At 40.6% G+C, this 16,948-nt stretch overlaps 1 protein-coding gene across 2 annotated transcripts in view; it reads left to right on the top strand.

Annotated features, from left to right (window-relative positions):
• Positions 1-16,948, top strand: part of PPP2R5E (protein phosphatase 2 regulatory subunit B'epsilon) — a 158,533-nt gene that overhangs the window by 76,019 nt on the left and 65,566 nt on the right. For both annotated transcript variants that reach the window (XM_004010710.5, XM_012181791.4), the window contains exon 3: positions 6,604-6,800. In XM_004010710.5, coding sequence (XP_004010759.1) covers positions 6,604-6,800 — 197 coding nt within the window. The remainder of the gene's footprint in view (positions 1-6,603; positions 6,801-16,948) is intronic.

Here is a 16,948-nt window from a genome sequence, read left to right as displayed (position 1 = left end):
TGGTGGTGGTGAATTGCTTTTCTTTATCCCAGTCATCGTCATTGCTATTGGTGTGTGCACTGGATTAAGACTATCTAGGTTTGGATACTAGCTACAGCTCTTAGTAGTGGGTGATGTTGGGCAGATGACTTAGCTGTCTAGGCTCTATTTTTTGTTTTTTGTTTTCCATCTGAAAAACTGGGATATTAATAGTGGCCATTCATAAGATATTCTAGGGATTAAATAGGATAATGTGTGTCAAGAGCTTAGTACAGTGCTTTGCAGTAGTAAATGTTCCTTATCATTGTCATCATTCTTTTAACCTTAAAGTATCAGTACTGGTCTTAACTGCCTTTCAGTTTGTTGTTTAATACTTAACACCTTGGTCATCTTTTGATACTATTTTTTTATTGGTGTAGTAGTTCTATGTTTTTGAAGCTAAAAAAAGGTGTGTGCTAATAATCAGCAAAGTGTTTTTCGACCTTCCTAATAGATTGTGAAGAGTTATGAAAGCAGCCAACTCTACATTCACGTATTTATAGCCAGGGGCAAGAAGGAATACTTGCACTGTTGTAGGTGTTGCCAGGGACCTTTGGTTAAAAACCAAAAGTTTTTACTGTTAGCTTTAAATAAACTGAGGGCAAATTTCAAAGGTGAAGCAGATGAAAGAAGGATTTTAAAGTGATTACTTTAAAAACCGTGGTCTTCAGCTGTGGTCACACATTGAAATCACATGAGACACTTTTATAACATATAAATACCTTGTAGTGGAAGCATCATCAACAATAAACGTTTTTGGAGCCCCTACTTGGAACACAGTAATAAAGTAATTGGGATGGTCAGATACTTAATACTTATTTTAGCTCACATCAGTTTCTTATTTGCTTATTTATATGGAACTGTCTTGTGACACCAACATGGTATGCTTGGGTTCAGTTTATAGGACATGAAGCCTACTTTTATTATTTGGTTCATTATAAGGATTTATAGTGGTCTTATTTTGGTGAAATATTGTTGGCTATATCTGATTTTTTTTTCAAGTATCAAAAGCAGTTCCTAATAGAAGCATAGTTCCATGAATAAAATAGGATTCATTTTAGGTTTGTTTTTGAAGTAGGTATGACAAAAGTGGGGACTTCCCTGGTGGCTCAGTAGTAAAGAATCTGCTTGCAGTGCAGGAGACCTGGGTTTGATCCCTGGGTTGGGAAGAAACCTGGAGAAGGAAGTGGCTACCCACTCCAGTATTCTTGTCTGGAAGATCCCACGGACAGAGGAACCTGGCAGGCGACAGCTCGTGCAGTCGCAGAGAGTCGGACATGACTGAGAGACTAACAGTTACTTTAGGTATTTTACCACATCTGCCAACAAACCGCACTTCAGTCTTCAACGCTCAGGCAAGCTCTTCTCAGTGCTGTGAGACTAGTTTTCTGTAAATATATTCTCATATACCCATACAGATACAATGCTGTGACTTTGTTGAAGTTTTGAATGGTCACGTGTAAGGGACTGATAGCGTACTTGGATGGGGATGTATTTGCCTTAGGGAAAGTTCTAAAGGAGGAGGTGGAGGGATCAGAGACCTCATTGACATGCTGAGTACTTCCTGTTTTTTTGTTGTTGTTTTTCGAGTTGGGGAAATAGATGTAAAAGGGCTAAAGGAGTAATAGCTTAGGGTGTTTTCAGGTGAAAGCATTGTTAATTTAGAATTTTTTTCCCCAGATCTTTTGAATGGACATAACTGGTTATAAATATTATTCATTAGGAGCTCAAACAATGTTACTGCTTAACTTCCAATACAAACATGACCATTTTATGGAAATATTTATCTACATACATTTACACAGCTTATGTGTAAATGCATTATCAGCCCACATCTCTTATTTTATTTTATTTTCTAAAAACCAATCTGCTTTCTTCCTGTGATATTGTGGCTAATGAATTTAATGATGTGGGCTTTATTTACTCAGTTGGCATATTTATTTGCAAGTTGCAGTGATTTTCAACAGTTTCGTTTAACTGGCGTCCTGGAGTACCAAACCCAAAGGACATTGAGCTCGTGTTTCATTTCTTCTGCCTTTGCTGCTTTTTTCTTTGCAGAGTCCAGAATTGAGTCAGTCCCTCAGAGAAGATGGGCTGATATTGGGTCCATAATTCTGTGTCCCAGACTTTAGAAGGGGTGGAATAATGGAAGCTCTTGATTAGGGAGGAAAGAGTGTTCTTCCATTTATAAACAAACAATAAACATCCATCCCTTGAAATCATAATGAGGGTGAGTAGTGTGTGTGTGTGAGTGTGTGTGTGTGCATGGGTGTATTACATGTATAACTAAGTGTGTGTGACACCCGTTGACTATTCTTTAGATATAAGGAGAATCTTTGGCTCTTAATCTGAACTTACATCCTTTCTCTACTGTTGAATTCTGTGCCTGTTTTCCCAATACTTTGGGGCTTGTAAATTTTAAAATTCTTTGGGTATGAACACCTTGGAGGTGAGAGTAATCATTTCGACTTACTAATGAAAATTGATAGGATGCTGAGAGATGGTGATAGAAAAAAGCATGTGTGAGAAAAAGACTTAATGCTGAAAAGGAAAGACAGGGACACTGAAGTTAGAAATGCAAGTGTCAAGATCGACCATTTAACTGGTCATTATCTTCTTGGGTGAGGAACATATTCTGGAAATCAGCTTAAATTCTACAAGTTGTTCCAGTATAGTGGAATCTGACCTTATGAAATCTTATCAAGCTAAGATCATTAGATCAGTTGACTCTTCCCTTCAAACAAATACCAACATTGGATGGATGGGTTGTTGTGCTAATGACCTTCATGGTATTATATAACTGCTTACTGATTCTTCATTATTTATGGTTATGATTTTATGGAATCCCTCTCCTGGGGGTAGGGACGGTCTGTGCAGGACAGAGGTTTCCACTGGAAGAGAGACGACACAAGCATCCACTGCCTGATGTGCTTTGGGACTCTGCAATGACCCTTAGTTTTTCTAGTTTACATTTATTTTGAAATGTCTATAATTTTTTTTTTCTTCATCTAAGTTACTGAATGTTTCGATTTGGGAGGTGGGTAGTTTTGAGTTGTTAAAATCTAGTGTTACTGCATGTGGCCAAAATGTACTGCTTGTCTGATTTCTTCTTTTCGTCATTTATGAGGTTTTCTTTATGGCCTAGTACCTGATCCTTTTTTTACACATTTCTTTAGAAAAGAATATTTGTATCTGCGTCTGGGACTGGTTCTGTAGACATTAAACTTACATCACTGGAACCGTCTGCACGACTCGGTGTTTCATCTCGGATCCTGGCCAGTCCCACCGTTTCACACTCTACTCTTATATCCCGCTGGAACTAGGGAGGATGAGGGCAGGGGGGTAGGAGCAGCACAGCCATGTGGGGCAGTCTGAGTGCCGAACGAAGAGCCCTGTGCTTGGACCGTTGTGAGTTAGGGCATCCTTCAGCACAAATGAAAACACAGTTTTTAAATATTGTTATAATGGGATTGGTTCTCTGAGGACACCATTCCCCTTTTTTCTTTGTCTTGACTCTCCTTTTTTTCTTCAGTCTTGGTTATTTAAGTTCTTAAATTTAGAGGAAAGAGATTATTTTAGAGGAATTTAGTCTGTGATAAAGGATAAACATAGCTTGTTGCTGTATGTGTTAATTTCTGGGAAATGGCCTAGAGGGGTTCAGCATCATAGTTTATATTGAGGGCATGTTGGAAATTAATTGGTTGTTTTCTTTCTGTGTTCTTCCTCTTTTCTCTTTGTGCATACCCTCTCTGTGGAATATGCTATTATTCCAGCATTTCATTGAGTTTGATTGTTGCACAGAGTGAAGAGTTCAGGCTCTGGAGTCAGTTAGCTTGAGTTTGAATCCTTTCTCCACTGCTTATTAGCTCTAAGACTCTGCGGAGGTCACTGAATCTCATTGTGTCTTGGTTTTCTCATCTGTTAAGTGGGAAATAGTACCTATTGCATAGGGTTGTTGTTGGGACTAAGTGAGATATAAAATATGTAAAATGCTTAGAATATTACCCAGTACTTGTATCTAATAGTGGTCAATAAATGTGAGCTATTATCATTATTGGGCAGCTCTGAATAGCCTGCTTCACATTTGTCTTTGACATTATAGCAATTTGGATTAAAAGAGAATAAATTTCAGTTGTTTAAAATTAAGAAAGAGGACTAAATGTTAACTGCCTGTATTTTTATAAATAGCCAAATGTGAATTATTTGAGTATCATTGCACTGACCACAAAGAATAATCATTGTTAAATGATGATTTGCTTTTTGGAGGAAAAACTGTTATAATTCATATGTGCTGAGTTAAGGAGTTCTCCTTGTACATGGCCTGGTATTTAAGCTTTATCAAAATTATTGTATCAAAAGTAGGATTCATTAAAATTTGTCCTGAAGACTTTAATACATTAGTAAGCCTTTTCTTGTTCTCTGTGCAGCGTCAAAACTCCTCTTCCACTTTGAGGTGTGGGATCTGATTTAGAACTTAGAAGACTTCAGTAATTAACCATGATGGTATTGTTCATTTAATTAGCCTTTGGTTAAGGATATAGAGTCATGTTGATAAGCAGCCTTGTTTAGTTTTTGTTTGTTTATATAAACACCTGAAGGAGATAGCAATTAAAGAGAATGCTTAGTTTGTCTAATTTAGTCCTTATAAAGCTTAGATGTTTTGAAAGTGATTAAGTTTAAGGGAATAGAATAAGACATCTCATGGCTTAATTCAAATTCTTTGACGTGGCTTCCCTGGTGGCGCAGAGGTTAAAGCGTCTGCCTGCAATGTGGGAGACATGGGTTCGATCCCTGGGTTGGGAAGATCCCCTGGAGAAGGAAATGGCAACCCACTCCAGTATTCTTGCCTAAGAATCCCATGGATGGAGGAGCTTGGTGGGCTACAGTCCATGGGTCGCAAAGAGTCAGACACGACTGAGCGACTTCACTTTCACTAAGTCAATATGTTAGACTTTTGGGGGGACTTTGGGGGGTGGTGGTGAGAGGGGCAACTGGTTGAGAATACTTTCTAAATATGTAACTTGTTTTTGCTGAGAATAGCAGTGGTGCTGTATACCTTTAAAAATGATCGGCTATTTCTTGTTTCCTTACATCTGGTAGAGAAATGTGATACTTTCAGATACCGTTACGCTTCACCTAAACTTCACATCAGTTTTGGGGGCAATGATCCATGAGGTCCCGGGTACATGGGCTGGCACTTGGGTTGTGGGTTATGAGGAGGAGAGGGGGCATGGGAGGAGGGACCAAGTGGATCCTGTGACTAGCAGTCTAGCCCTGTCCACCCCTCTGCTGGGGCTGCTGGTGACTGTGTAAGATGGGTGCTGTTAGTCTTCGAATCAGGTGGCCTGTGCTGCGAGGCCGTTGTAGTGCATTTCCTGGGAGATTGGCAACTGAGGATGGTTGCAAGTGACTGGACAAACATTGTTCGAGTCCTTCTTGAATCGTACAGAGGAAAGATGGGAGTATGGTTAGAGACTCGGGTCCTGTGCCTAGCTTCACAACTCTTCATTGTGGAACCGCCATGATTGTCTCTAATTTTCTTTGTGAAAAATGGAGAATAATAATAATGATGCCACCTGCTTACCTCAGAGTATTCTGAGGATTATGATTTAATCGCCTTGGATGAAGGCAGCAGAAGTTCTCTTGTCATAATATCACTGCCTTTCCAGAGAAGCTCCAGTTTGCTGGAATAAAGTAGTGGAAAGTAGATAGAAGTGGGATGAACTATTTACTATTAGTTGGTGTCTTTCAAGTCCAACTCTGGGTCAGGTTTCCATTCTAGCTGGGGAATTTAGTATAAAATTTCTGCATATTTTTTAGTGACACCAAACCAAATGTCTGACCTGCTGTTTGTAGGAAAAGAACAGATGTTTAAACACATTAATGAACATGTTAGTGGTTTTCACCCCTGTAAGAGAAGAAGGTGGGTCAAGAGGGAGAGCCTAGGAGAGCCTAGGTTTAGGTAGAGTTTGCTTGCATTGTCCTATTACGGATGTGCCCTTTTTGAGAGAGTCTGTATTGCTTCATTCTGTTGATCTTTTGAGTGTCTTTGACAAGAAAGCTTCACAGATACCAAGCCAAAACAAAACAAAAAATATAAACACTCAACACCAGTTGCCTTAAATACCAAGGATGTCAGCGTGAAATTAAAGTGAATCAACTGACATTTCTGCTTTGAAATTTTTTTAGTAAAATTAATTTAAACCAACAGTGAAAACGTCTGTGTCTACGTTATAATGGAACGTTTGACCTTTTTCAGTGTTTTTGGCTTAAGAGTGTAGACATTGGGATGTTTTTGGTTAAAATCTGCTTCCCCTCTCTAAGGGCTCTGGGATCTTGGTTGGTCTCTGGTGGCGGAATAGCAAACGCTGCCCATTGTGTTGGAACCTGCAGGTTCTGAAGACAAGGTCTCTGCAGTAGTGGATGTGGTGTCTCCTCCTGTCCATGTGTAACTGTTTTAAAAGAACACTGTTGTCATGCAAATTCTTATTTTTTTGAGCTTGCTTTTGAAGTTAACTTTCACAGAGAATTCCTGTTACCTAGAAATTGATGACAGACTTACACCATTTCCTTTTTTTTTCTTAGACGTTCCATCCTCAGAGCAGCCTGAACTGTTCCTAAAGAAACTTCAGCAGTGCTGTGTCATTTTTGACTTCATGGACACGCTATCTGATCTTAAAATGAAAGAATACAAGCGCTCCACTCTTAATGAACTGGTGGACTACATTACAATAAGCAGAGGCTGTTTGACAGAGCAGACTTACCCTGAAGTAGTTAGAATGGTGAGTTTCTTTTTTTCGCCGCGGACACATGTAAGCACCTTCCATAAGGACGCACAGGTGTATTTACTGCAGAGTCAGGTCACAGGAGGTCACCTCCACAAATGAGAGCCAACCTCCTGAGAGCTAAGCACAAGTAGTCGGCACAATACTAGAATCTGAAGAGCATGATTTCATGAGAATGAAATCCAGAACTTTTCACCTACAACAGTATTGGAGGAATCATTGACTTCAAAATACGAAACCAAGATTGCCAGAGTGTTACTGGATTTCTGGCATTGGGAAAAGAAAAGACACAGGAGAATCAGCAAAAGTTTTAGATCTGTGTTCGAAAAATATACAAGCCTGTTGGATGCCTTGATTTCCCCCCACCCCCCGCCATTCATTGTGGTATATTAGAAATGGCTTTAAACTTAATGAAATTGTGATAGAACCTAGATAAAGCCTCTCTTGGCTTTATAAACTAATCATTCACTTTATAATCTTACAGTCAGGAGTGATGTCTTTCATTATTTTTGAACAGCTTCTTGTACTTTGTGTGGTCGTTAAAGAGTTATGAGAAGAAACATTATTAGTATAAGAAATTATGTTCTTATTGTATCAATAATTATATTAGATTTTCAAAAGCTGAGCCAAAATACAGTCTGCTGTTAGATTTTTGTGAGAGGGTTGCCTTTCTTGGCCTCCTAGAACATCTTGGGTCTAGAGAGCATAAGCTATTTGGAGGTGGTGGCGCTGGTCTACTAACTCCTGAAATTATGCTGAAGAGATCTAAGGGGGTTGGTGCATCACTGGGAAGCCCACTGGGGATCTGGCTCACCCTCTGTGTACTGCTGAAAATGTATTTAGTCTTTTTGTGTAACTTGTATCACTCATATTCAACAAATGCAGAAACGAAACATCTGAGATGGAGTAGTTTTGGTTAAAAATGAGTAGTTTTCAGATTCGGGAAGGGACCTGAATTATCACAGCTTGAGAAACTATGACACATATATGAAGGTCATTTCAAAACAGTGTCCAGTATAGTCCTCAGATTCATATTGGAATGTCTATTGCATTTATTTATTTACAGGAATGTAAAACAGTGTTTTGTACATTAACTGTTTACATGTTTACATTGTGGCTCTTGAGCAGTGGTTCTCAACCAGGGGTGATTTTCCCTGCCAGGGCACCTTGGCATTGGAGACATTTTTGGGAGCTGCAATCAGGGTTGGGAGGGGGGTGCTACCAGCATCTAAGGGGTAGAGGCCAAGAATGCTGTTAAACCTCCTAAAATGCACAGGACAGCCCCCGTAACAAAGAATTATCTGGCCTCAAATGTCAGTAATGCCACTGGTGAGAAACCTTGGCTCTAGAGTTGACCTGTTCTCCAGCCCTCTTACCCTGATACTAGGATCTTCTTTAGTCCACCTGCTTCTTCAGAGCATAGTCCCTTGGTTTTAACCTACCTGTGTTCTCAGCCAACAGAGTTATCCACTGTTTATAACGTTCTTCTGCATCTTTCCATGGCTAGTCTTTGAATACTGAAGCATATCCAAGCCTATATGTATAAACATTATCTTTTGTAAACACACAAATGGTAGCATACTATACACACTCTCTGTATCTTGCTTTCTTCGCTTACGTAAGTACATCAGTACATACTAACCTGCCTCATTCATTGTTACAGCTGCATTTCATTGTGTGGATGTGCCATAATGTTTTTAACCATAACTGCATGAATATCTTTGTACGCATATCAGTTTGCCCTTGTGTGAGAACATCTATGTATTTGTGGATTTGTTCTCTAATAGCCTGACTTTTCCCCTCTTCGTGGACTTTTGTGAATTCCCTGGCCCCCTGCCTCTGATACTGGTTCCCCACGCTTGCTTTCAAGAGCTGGCTTAAAGTGCTACCACTGGTTCCTGAAAAGTCCAGTGTTTTCTCCATCCTTCAGTTCTACTACTTCTTGACAACCCAGCCTTTAGAGTTTGTTCATTGGCTGCTCTTTAATCCTTTCAAACATTTGTTTGATTTTTCTATTTAGATTATAAGTACTTGTAGGGGTCCCTGGCCTCTGGACCACAGACTGGTACCTCCTGTCAGGTCAGCGGCAGCATTAGATTAGAAGTAAAGTGCACAATAAATGTAATGTAATTGAATCATCTTGAAACAATCCCCCCCCGCCCTCTAGTCCATGGAAAAATAGTTTTCCGTGAAACTGGTCCCTGGCCATAAAGACTAGGGACTGCTGAGTACTCCTAAGCAGGAACTATGTCAGGAACATCCCTGTGACCTCTGTAATATCCTAGTCCAGGCCTACCTGGAGATTGTTGAATGAGTGAATGAAAGCGTATTCCCACTTAAAATATGGGCATTTCACGCTCTCAAATTATGATGAAGATACTGGATTTATTGGGTTATATCCAGTTTTAAACCCAGTATGTGGCATAATTAAAAAATTCATTCATTCCTGTGAATCATCTTGGTCCTAAAGCAGCTTGAGTCTCAAAGGAGAGACCATTTTCTCTTCTCTTTCACCATCCATCTGTGCCGCGCCACCCGCCCCCGCCACCACCACAACCCTCAAACCTCAACAAAAAAATGTAAAAAAACAAAAAAATGACTCCTGTCATTTGCTTCTGAATGTATACCTTAAAATGTACTTAAGTCCTGTTTTAGGAAGTATTGAATCTGTAGCATGCCTGCTATTCTAGGGCGTTAGATAATTGACTTTCTAGATGATAGTTGAGGGTTCTTGGAGGTGTAATTTATTTTTCACATCTTGTGATTTGTGAAATTGCTGCTAATTTTACATGATTCTTAGTCTGGGATTTACAGAGAAGGAAGTAGTATGGTAGAGTAGAAAGAGAAAGGGCTTTGAAACCACACAAACTTGAGTTCAAATGCCAGCTCTTGGCTCACTTACTTGCTCCATCACCTTGGACCGAGCCCTCCATCTCTAATGTCCTCGGTTTACATGAGGTGCCAAGAGATGGGTAGGATGGAGGGAAGAGTGGCTACAGTCCCTCCCACCCTGCTCCATAAATAGTCCACTAAGGAAAATTGTTACGCTTTGTTTGTACATCAAGGTTCTTACCACCTCAGATACACATACAATCTAGTAAACAGGGATTTACCTCTATAAGAAGGGTTGAAACTAAGTCCCTCCTTATCTTCTATTCCCTTCCATTTTGCCACCTGTGAGCCCCTTGTACGTAGAAATCCTGGTGCTGTTACTGCTTATTTTCGTCATCTGTATTTTACCTACCTTTTGGTTATTTTGTGAGGATTGGAGATGACATATGTGAAGCTCTTGGTATAATCCCTAAAGGGCTTCTCCAGTGGCTCAATGGTAAAGAATCCACGTCCACTGTAGGAGACGGGGTTTCATCCCTGGATTGGAAAGATCCCTGGAGAAGGACATGGCAACCCACTCCAGTATTCGTGCCTGGGAAACCCCATGGACACAGGAGCCTGGTGGGCTGCAGTCCATGGGGTTGCAAAGAGTCAAACATGACTTACTGACTGAACAACAATAGTCCCTAACACACGGCCAGCGTTTAGTCAGTAGTACTATTAACTATACTTGGATGGTTTCATTTTTAGGCACTTGACTTTATAAGCATTGGAGGAGCCCAGAGTTCCTGTTTGCTCTCTTGGCTGGATGTGTTCTATCCCACTGCCTCTGGTCCTCAGATTCTCTCATTCCAATCCTGCCTGTTGAATAGTCACTGTCCCCACCTGTTCCTCTTTCTTATTACTGTAAAATGAAATTGCTTCAGAAGGATTAATGAGAGAAATGGTAGTACTTTTAATGAAACATCAGTGAAGTTGATAGCTGGGTTTTACAAACGAGTGTGACTGATGACTTAAGATAGCATGTTCTGTTGTCAGCATTATCACCAAAGCCTGATGGGACTGTTCTGAGAGCTGCTATTCCTGTTAGGGTAAGAAAAGAGTGGCAGATGCAAGTAATCTAGGAGTTGGGGAACCCATTTCTAACATTTAAATAAAGTCTAAAGACTGTTAGAATTAAGAAAGAAAAATGACTCTTTATGTGTAAACAAAATAAAACAATGTAGCATGTAACTCGAGTAGCCCCAGATAAAGTAGAAGCCACTGTCCTCATTTCTTATCTTCCACTTAACTACTGTGAGACTTGGGTAAGCTCCTCTAAGCCCCATTTCTCCCCTTGTAAATGAAGGGAGTTGGTGGTGGTCTCTCATGTCCATCCAGCTCCAAAAACTACCAACACATTTTAAGAAATTTAGAATGGATCCTGCCATCCTTAAAGTTTACCAAATATTGTGCAAAGTAGTTGCTTCTAGTCTGTCAGTGGTTTCGTCCATGTTTTTCTTTCTCATGGGGTCATATCTGATGAAAAACGAGAACCAGGACTGTTAGTTCCTTAGGCTTTGGCACATATTGCCTTGTATCATGTCAAGTGTCAGGCTTCTGTTCTTGAGGCAGTGTTTTTACCACATTTATGCTCATGTTTTTTTTCTGGTTCTGTTGCCATGCATCCATTTGAGAAATTTCTTAGCATTTCTAGCTCTCCCAAAGGGTCGGACATGACTTGCCCACTGAACAATAAGTAATCTTGGGTTAATTTTTTTTTATCCAGACTTAAACTCTGTCTTTTATACTCTTTATATTCATACATCTTCCTTTTCAAAACCATCTCTGGGAAATAGTTCAAATATGAGAGGAAATCTTATGGGTGAAGGCATTGTTTTAATTAGCCCCAGGTAATATTTGTTGAGTGGTTTAGAGCCACACCTTCACATTTTAATGATTAAAAAAGGACAGGGCCTTGCTCTGTCAAAGTCTGGTAGAAAGGGCACCCATGTGAGCAAATAATATGTCATCCATTTTTAATAGAAGTTTGTAGAAGGCAACAAAGGAGCAGAGAGAAAGGGGGAAGGTAGGAAGGTCAGGGATGGCTTTACAAAGTGAGGAAAGCCCAACTATCAAAAACAGTGAAACATATTTTCCAGTGGTTGAAATAATGTTGAAATGAGAAAGAGAATTACATGATACAAAGGCATTCCCAAACCACATGATATAGTCAGAGGAACGCAAGCAGTGCTGTGTTGTTGTAGCATTGTGTGTGTGGGCGGGGGGGGGTGCTGGGGAGTGAGAAGAGGTGAATGGTGGCAGTTGAAGATGCAGGTATGGACCAGAAGGACCTGAAAGAACCTCTGGTTTATCTACAGACAGTAGGTAACCATTGAAAAGTTATGAACAGGGGAGTGATACGGTCAGTTTTGTATTCTGGTGGCAGTGGGCCAGGTGGATTGGAGAGAAGGCAGAGAAGAATTGATTAGGGGCTTATTGTATTAGAGAAGTTTTAGAGGTCCTGAACCAAGGACAGGGAAGAGGTAGAGAAGGGGAGGAAAGTTCAGTTCAGTTGCTCAGTCGTCTCCAACTCTTTGCGATCCCATGGATTGCAGCAGGCCAGACCTCCCTGTCTATCACCAATTCCCGGAGTTTCCTCAAGCTCATGTCCATTGAGTCAGTGATGTCATTCAACCATCTCATCCTCTGTTCCCTTCTCCTTCCGTCTTCAATCTTTCCCAGCATCATGGTCTTTTCAAATGAGTCAGTTCTCTGCATCAGGTGGCCAAAGTACTGGAGTTTCAGCTTCAGCATCAGTCCTTCCGGTGAATATTCAAGACTGATTTCCTTTAGGATGGACTGGTTTGATCCCCTTGCAGTCTAAGGGACTCTTAAGAGTCTTCTCCAACACCACAGTTCAAAAGCATCAATTCTTTGGCGCTCAGCTTTCTTTATAGTCCATCTCACATCCATACATAACTACTGGAAAAACCATAGCCTTAACTAGACGGACCTTTGTTGACAAAGTAATGCTTTTTAATATGCTGTATAGGTTGGTCATAACTTTTCTTCCAAGGAGCAAGTGTCTTTTAATTTCAAGGCTGCAGTCACCATCTGCAGTGATTTTGGAGCCCCCCAAAAATAGTCTGTCAGTGTTTCCACTGTTTCCCCATCTATTTGCCATTAAGTGATGGGACCAGATGCCATGATCTTCATTTTCTGAATGTTGAGCTTTAAGCCAACTTTTTCACTCTTCTCTTTCACTTTCATCAAGCAGGGGAGGCAAGGATGGCATTTAAAAGTCATAATGGTCCAGTGGTTAATAATCTGCCTTCCAGTGCTGAAGACATGGGTTTGGTCCCTGGTTGGGGAACTGATCTCGCATGCTGCAGGGCAGCTAAGCCCATGCAGTGCAACTAGCGCGCCAGCGTGCTGCAACTATAGAAGCCCACCCACTGCTGCAGCGACCGAGCCCGTGTGCTGTAGAACCTGTTCTCCACAATAGAAGTCCATGTGCTTCAGTGAAGCCCCAGTGCAGGTGCACACCACCCTCATTACGAGATAAAACTGAAGCCACTTAGCGTTTACATTGATGTTTAGAGAGAGAGAAGGGAATCTCGGATAGCTTTGGAAAACAGGTAGTCTATGGAGCTGCTATTTGAGAAAGGTACAGCAGGATTAGCAGCAGGTTTTGGATGGAAGCTGAGTTGAGTTTTGATATATTATCTTTGAGGTTATAGGAGTCATTGATGGGAAGGTTAGAGATGGTTATTCATAATTATCAGCTTGAGCGCAGGGCAGGGGAGAAAAAGAACAATGCTGGGACCCCAGGTGATAGCAGAGAATCATTGTGCTTCGGTGCAGTGGTTCAGGGGGAGCTAGTGGGTTGTATGTGAAGTGTCAGGAAGTTGAAGTGATGGCTGTGGATAATGATTGCACGCACAGTAGTGGGATCTTGGGTGTACTATCCTCATTAGAGTAAAAATCCTATCCCTTCTTTCCTGAGTGAAGGATGTTTTATCTCATTGGTCATTTATTGTTATTATTTTTGTATTTTCTCTATATATCTTGGCTTTTCTTGATTTTAGAGTCTGCTCCACTTCTGCTTCATTTTGGTTAAATATCTGTCTCAAATTATAGAATACATGGTTTGCCAAAGTGAGTGTAATTTTAAGATAAAATACAACATTTTCTTCTTCTACTTGAGTCCTTTATATTGTTTCTTGTCCACACATTCGGTTTGTTTTGCCCACTCTGAAATTACGCCGTTACTTCGTTATCGAAGTGCCCTATCTTTTCTTTGGCCCTGTTGGGTCTTCGTTGCTGTGGGTTTTCTCTGGTTGTGACCAGCAGGGCCCGCTCTTGTCGTGGTGCCTGGGCACCTCCTTGCGGGAGCGTCTCTTGCTGGAGAGCATGGGCTCCGGGTTGCACAGGCTTCCGCTGCAGCACGTGGCCTCGTAGCTGTGACTCTTGGGCTTTAGAGCCCTGTAGGTCAGGAGCTGTGGCTCATGGCTTAGTTGCTCTGCAGCACATGGTATCTCCTTGGACCAGGGATTGAACTGTGTCCCCTGCCCTGGCAGGTGGATTCTTAACTACTGGACCACCAGAAAAGTCCCTATTTTTATCTTTTATATGTTCTATGATTTAACTGGAAATCACCGCTCTGGTTAGCCTCTTAATAGACTAAAACAGTTTTGTGGAAAAATAATGAAGTCCGCAATTTAAAGACCTGAGGGTCTCCCTACATGGACTCTTATGGGTGCTTTGTTAAGTTCACTGCATCCTCTCTAGGCTGAACCGTGGGAGATTTCTTTTCATAAAATACCAGCCATCTAAAAGTAGCCTTGGGAATGATAACTACCAGAGGGAGCATGAAATTTCCATTTTTCATCTTCCTGCATCTTCAGATGCTCTACATCCTGGCTGGATTTGTCTTGGAGGTGACCGTTTAGACCCAGAGGAGATAAGATCTGTAGGTGTGAGCCATTGGGTGTGGTGGGATAGGGGAGGTGGGGTTGCTTGCTGCTGCTAAGTTGCTTCAGTCCTGTCTGACTCTGTGCGACCCCATAGACGGCAGCCCACCATGATTAGAAATATAAATAATGGAGGAGAATTGAGTAACATCTGGGAAAGGCATTTAGGAAGTGATGAATTTACTGGGAAATTTTTAAGGATAGGATAAGTCTAAAAGACAGGACCTAGTAAATTAGAAGGTAAATAATTCATTGGTACTTTGAATATACAGTGGTGGTGGTTTAGTCACTAAGTCATGTCCGACTCTTTGCGACCCCATGGACTGTAGCCCTCCAGCTGTTCAGTGCGTGGAATTCCCCAGGCAAGAATGCTGGAGTGGGTTGCTGTTTCCTTCTCCATGAATATACAGTAGGTGCAGACAAATAACTGTTGATACCACTTATCACGAGGTACCTAGAATAGTTAAATTCATAGAGTCAGAAAGTAGAAGCCAGGGGGCCTGGGGGGTGGTGTGGGAATGGGGAAGGGGGATGGGCAGTTAGTGTTTAATGGGGTCAGAGTTTCAGTTGAGGAATGTGAAAAACTCCGGAGATGGATGATGGTGAGACTTGTGCAACACTGTGAATGTACTAGTGCCACTGAAGTGTTAAATATGGTTAAAATAGTTTGTTTTATATTATGTGTAATATAATATACCTTGGGGACTTTCACCACAATTAAACATTTTAAAGAAAGAATTTCTTGTTATTTTGTAAAGACTGTAAGGTTATGATGATGAAGATTGCCAGAAGATATTTTTAGAATGAGATCAGGAAGAAATCACTGCTCAAGGTTAGGAGTAGATTGTTACCATTTGTAATGTATCAGAGGGTAGAGAAACTGGCAGGCAGGCACTCTGTCCTGTTATTAAGCTATCACTCAGTGCTGCATCTGTTAATGCTCATTTAATAGTGTTGTTTAGCATGTTTGTGTGTCCATTGAATATTTTCGTGGGTGTCAGTGGACCTCTTGATGTTGAGCACAGAATTTTGTGTGTTTTGCCTGTTTTTGTGGGAGGAGATCTGTAGTTTTTGGTTAAATTTTGAGACATAGTCTGACTCCAGAATGGTTTAAGCTCAATTTTCACATGTGCAGTGCTCTGCTAGGTGCTGCTGTCTAAAATATAGGATGAGATTAGAGGGGAGCAGGGTCTCCTATTTATGGCGGTAACTAAAGATGAAGATGAAATTGTTAGAATGATTTCACCAGTGAAACCATCTGGGCCTAGAGTTTTCTCCATGGGAAGGTTTCTGGCAGTGAATTCATTGTTTTAAAAAAATGTATTGAAGTATAGTCGATTTATAATGTTCTGTTAATTTCTACTGATAGTAATTATATGTATCTCTCTATATACACATCAATTATGAATAGATGAATATATATACACACATTATTTTCATATTCTTTTCCATGATGGTTTATCATAGGATATTAAATATAGCCCCCTGTGCTATACAGTAGGTCCTTGTTGCTTATCCATTCTATATAAGTTTGTATCTGCCAGTCCCAAACTCCTAATCCATCCTTCCCCCACCCCTTCAAGTTTTAAAATACATATGTGACCTATTCAGGTTTTTTTTTGTTTTCTCTTGTGTCAGTTTTTGTTGGTTTTTATAATGGTTTCACAATTAAGAATTGTGTTTGAATTACTTAATCCTTAGTGGTTCTTCATAAAGATGTGTACTAATGAAAGATGACCAGCACCTGTACAACTTCCAGTGTTAGCAGCATAATTGTCTGCTGCAAATACTGTGAGTAAATTAAGTCTTCACAACAACCCTGTTGTATTATATGTTATATTATTATTACGTGTTATTTTATAGATTATGTAAAGGAAGTAGAGAGAGGTTAAGAAACTTTCCTGAAGCTTCTCATCTGGGTAACTGTCAGGACTGAGAATTGAACCCAGTCTGGCTACAGAGCTCATCCTCTTGACTGCTGTGCTGTAATACTCTCCTGGGATCAGTCTTCCTAATAGGAATGGAGACTAAACTCTCTAAACTTGGACTCTTGCCTCAGTACTGTGTCATTTTCCTTGAACCCCTCTACTTAAGTAATAAGCTTTGATGCTTTCCCTGGAACCTTTTCCATGCTTGTTATTTTACCAAATAATAAGCTCTGGGGTTAAATGTTCATTTTTTGCTTAAGGAACATTCCTTTTTACTCCCTCTCCAGCCCCCACCCCAAACCTCACTACCCTGTGTAATAACTACGTTGCCTTTGTTATTCTCAAATTAATTTTTTTCCCCTGCCCGACCACTGCCTCCCAGTAGACAAGTGATCATTGGGAGTGAGGAGGGGCTCAGGAGGAAAGCTTT

Source organism: Ovis aries, chromosome 7, assembly GCF_016772045.2.
Source record: "Ovis aries strain OAR_USU_Benz2616 breed Rambouillet chromosome 7, ARS-UI_Ramb_v3.0, whole genome shotgun sequence".
Classification (NCBI taxonomy): domain Eukaryota; kingdom Metazoa; phylum Chordata; class Mammalia; order Artiodactyla; family Bovidae; genus Ovis; species Ovis aries.
Note: the sequence above shows the minus strand (reverse complement) of the source record. Positions and strands in the feature narration are given on the sequence as shown.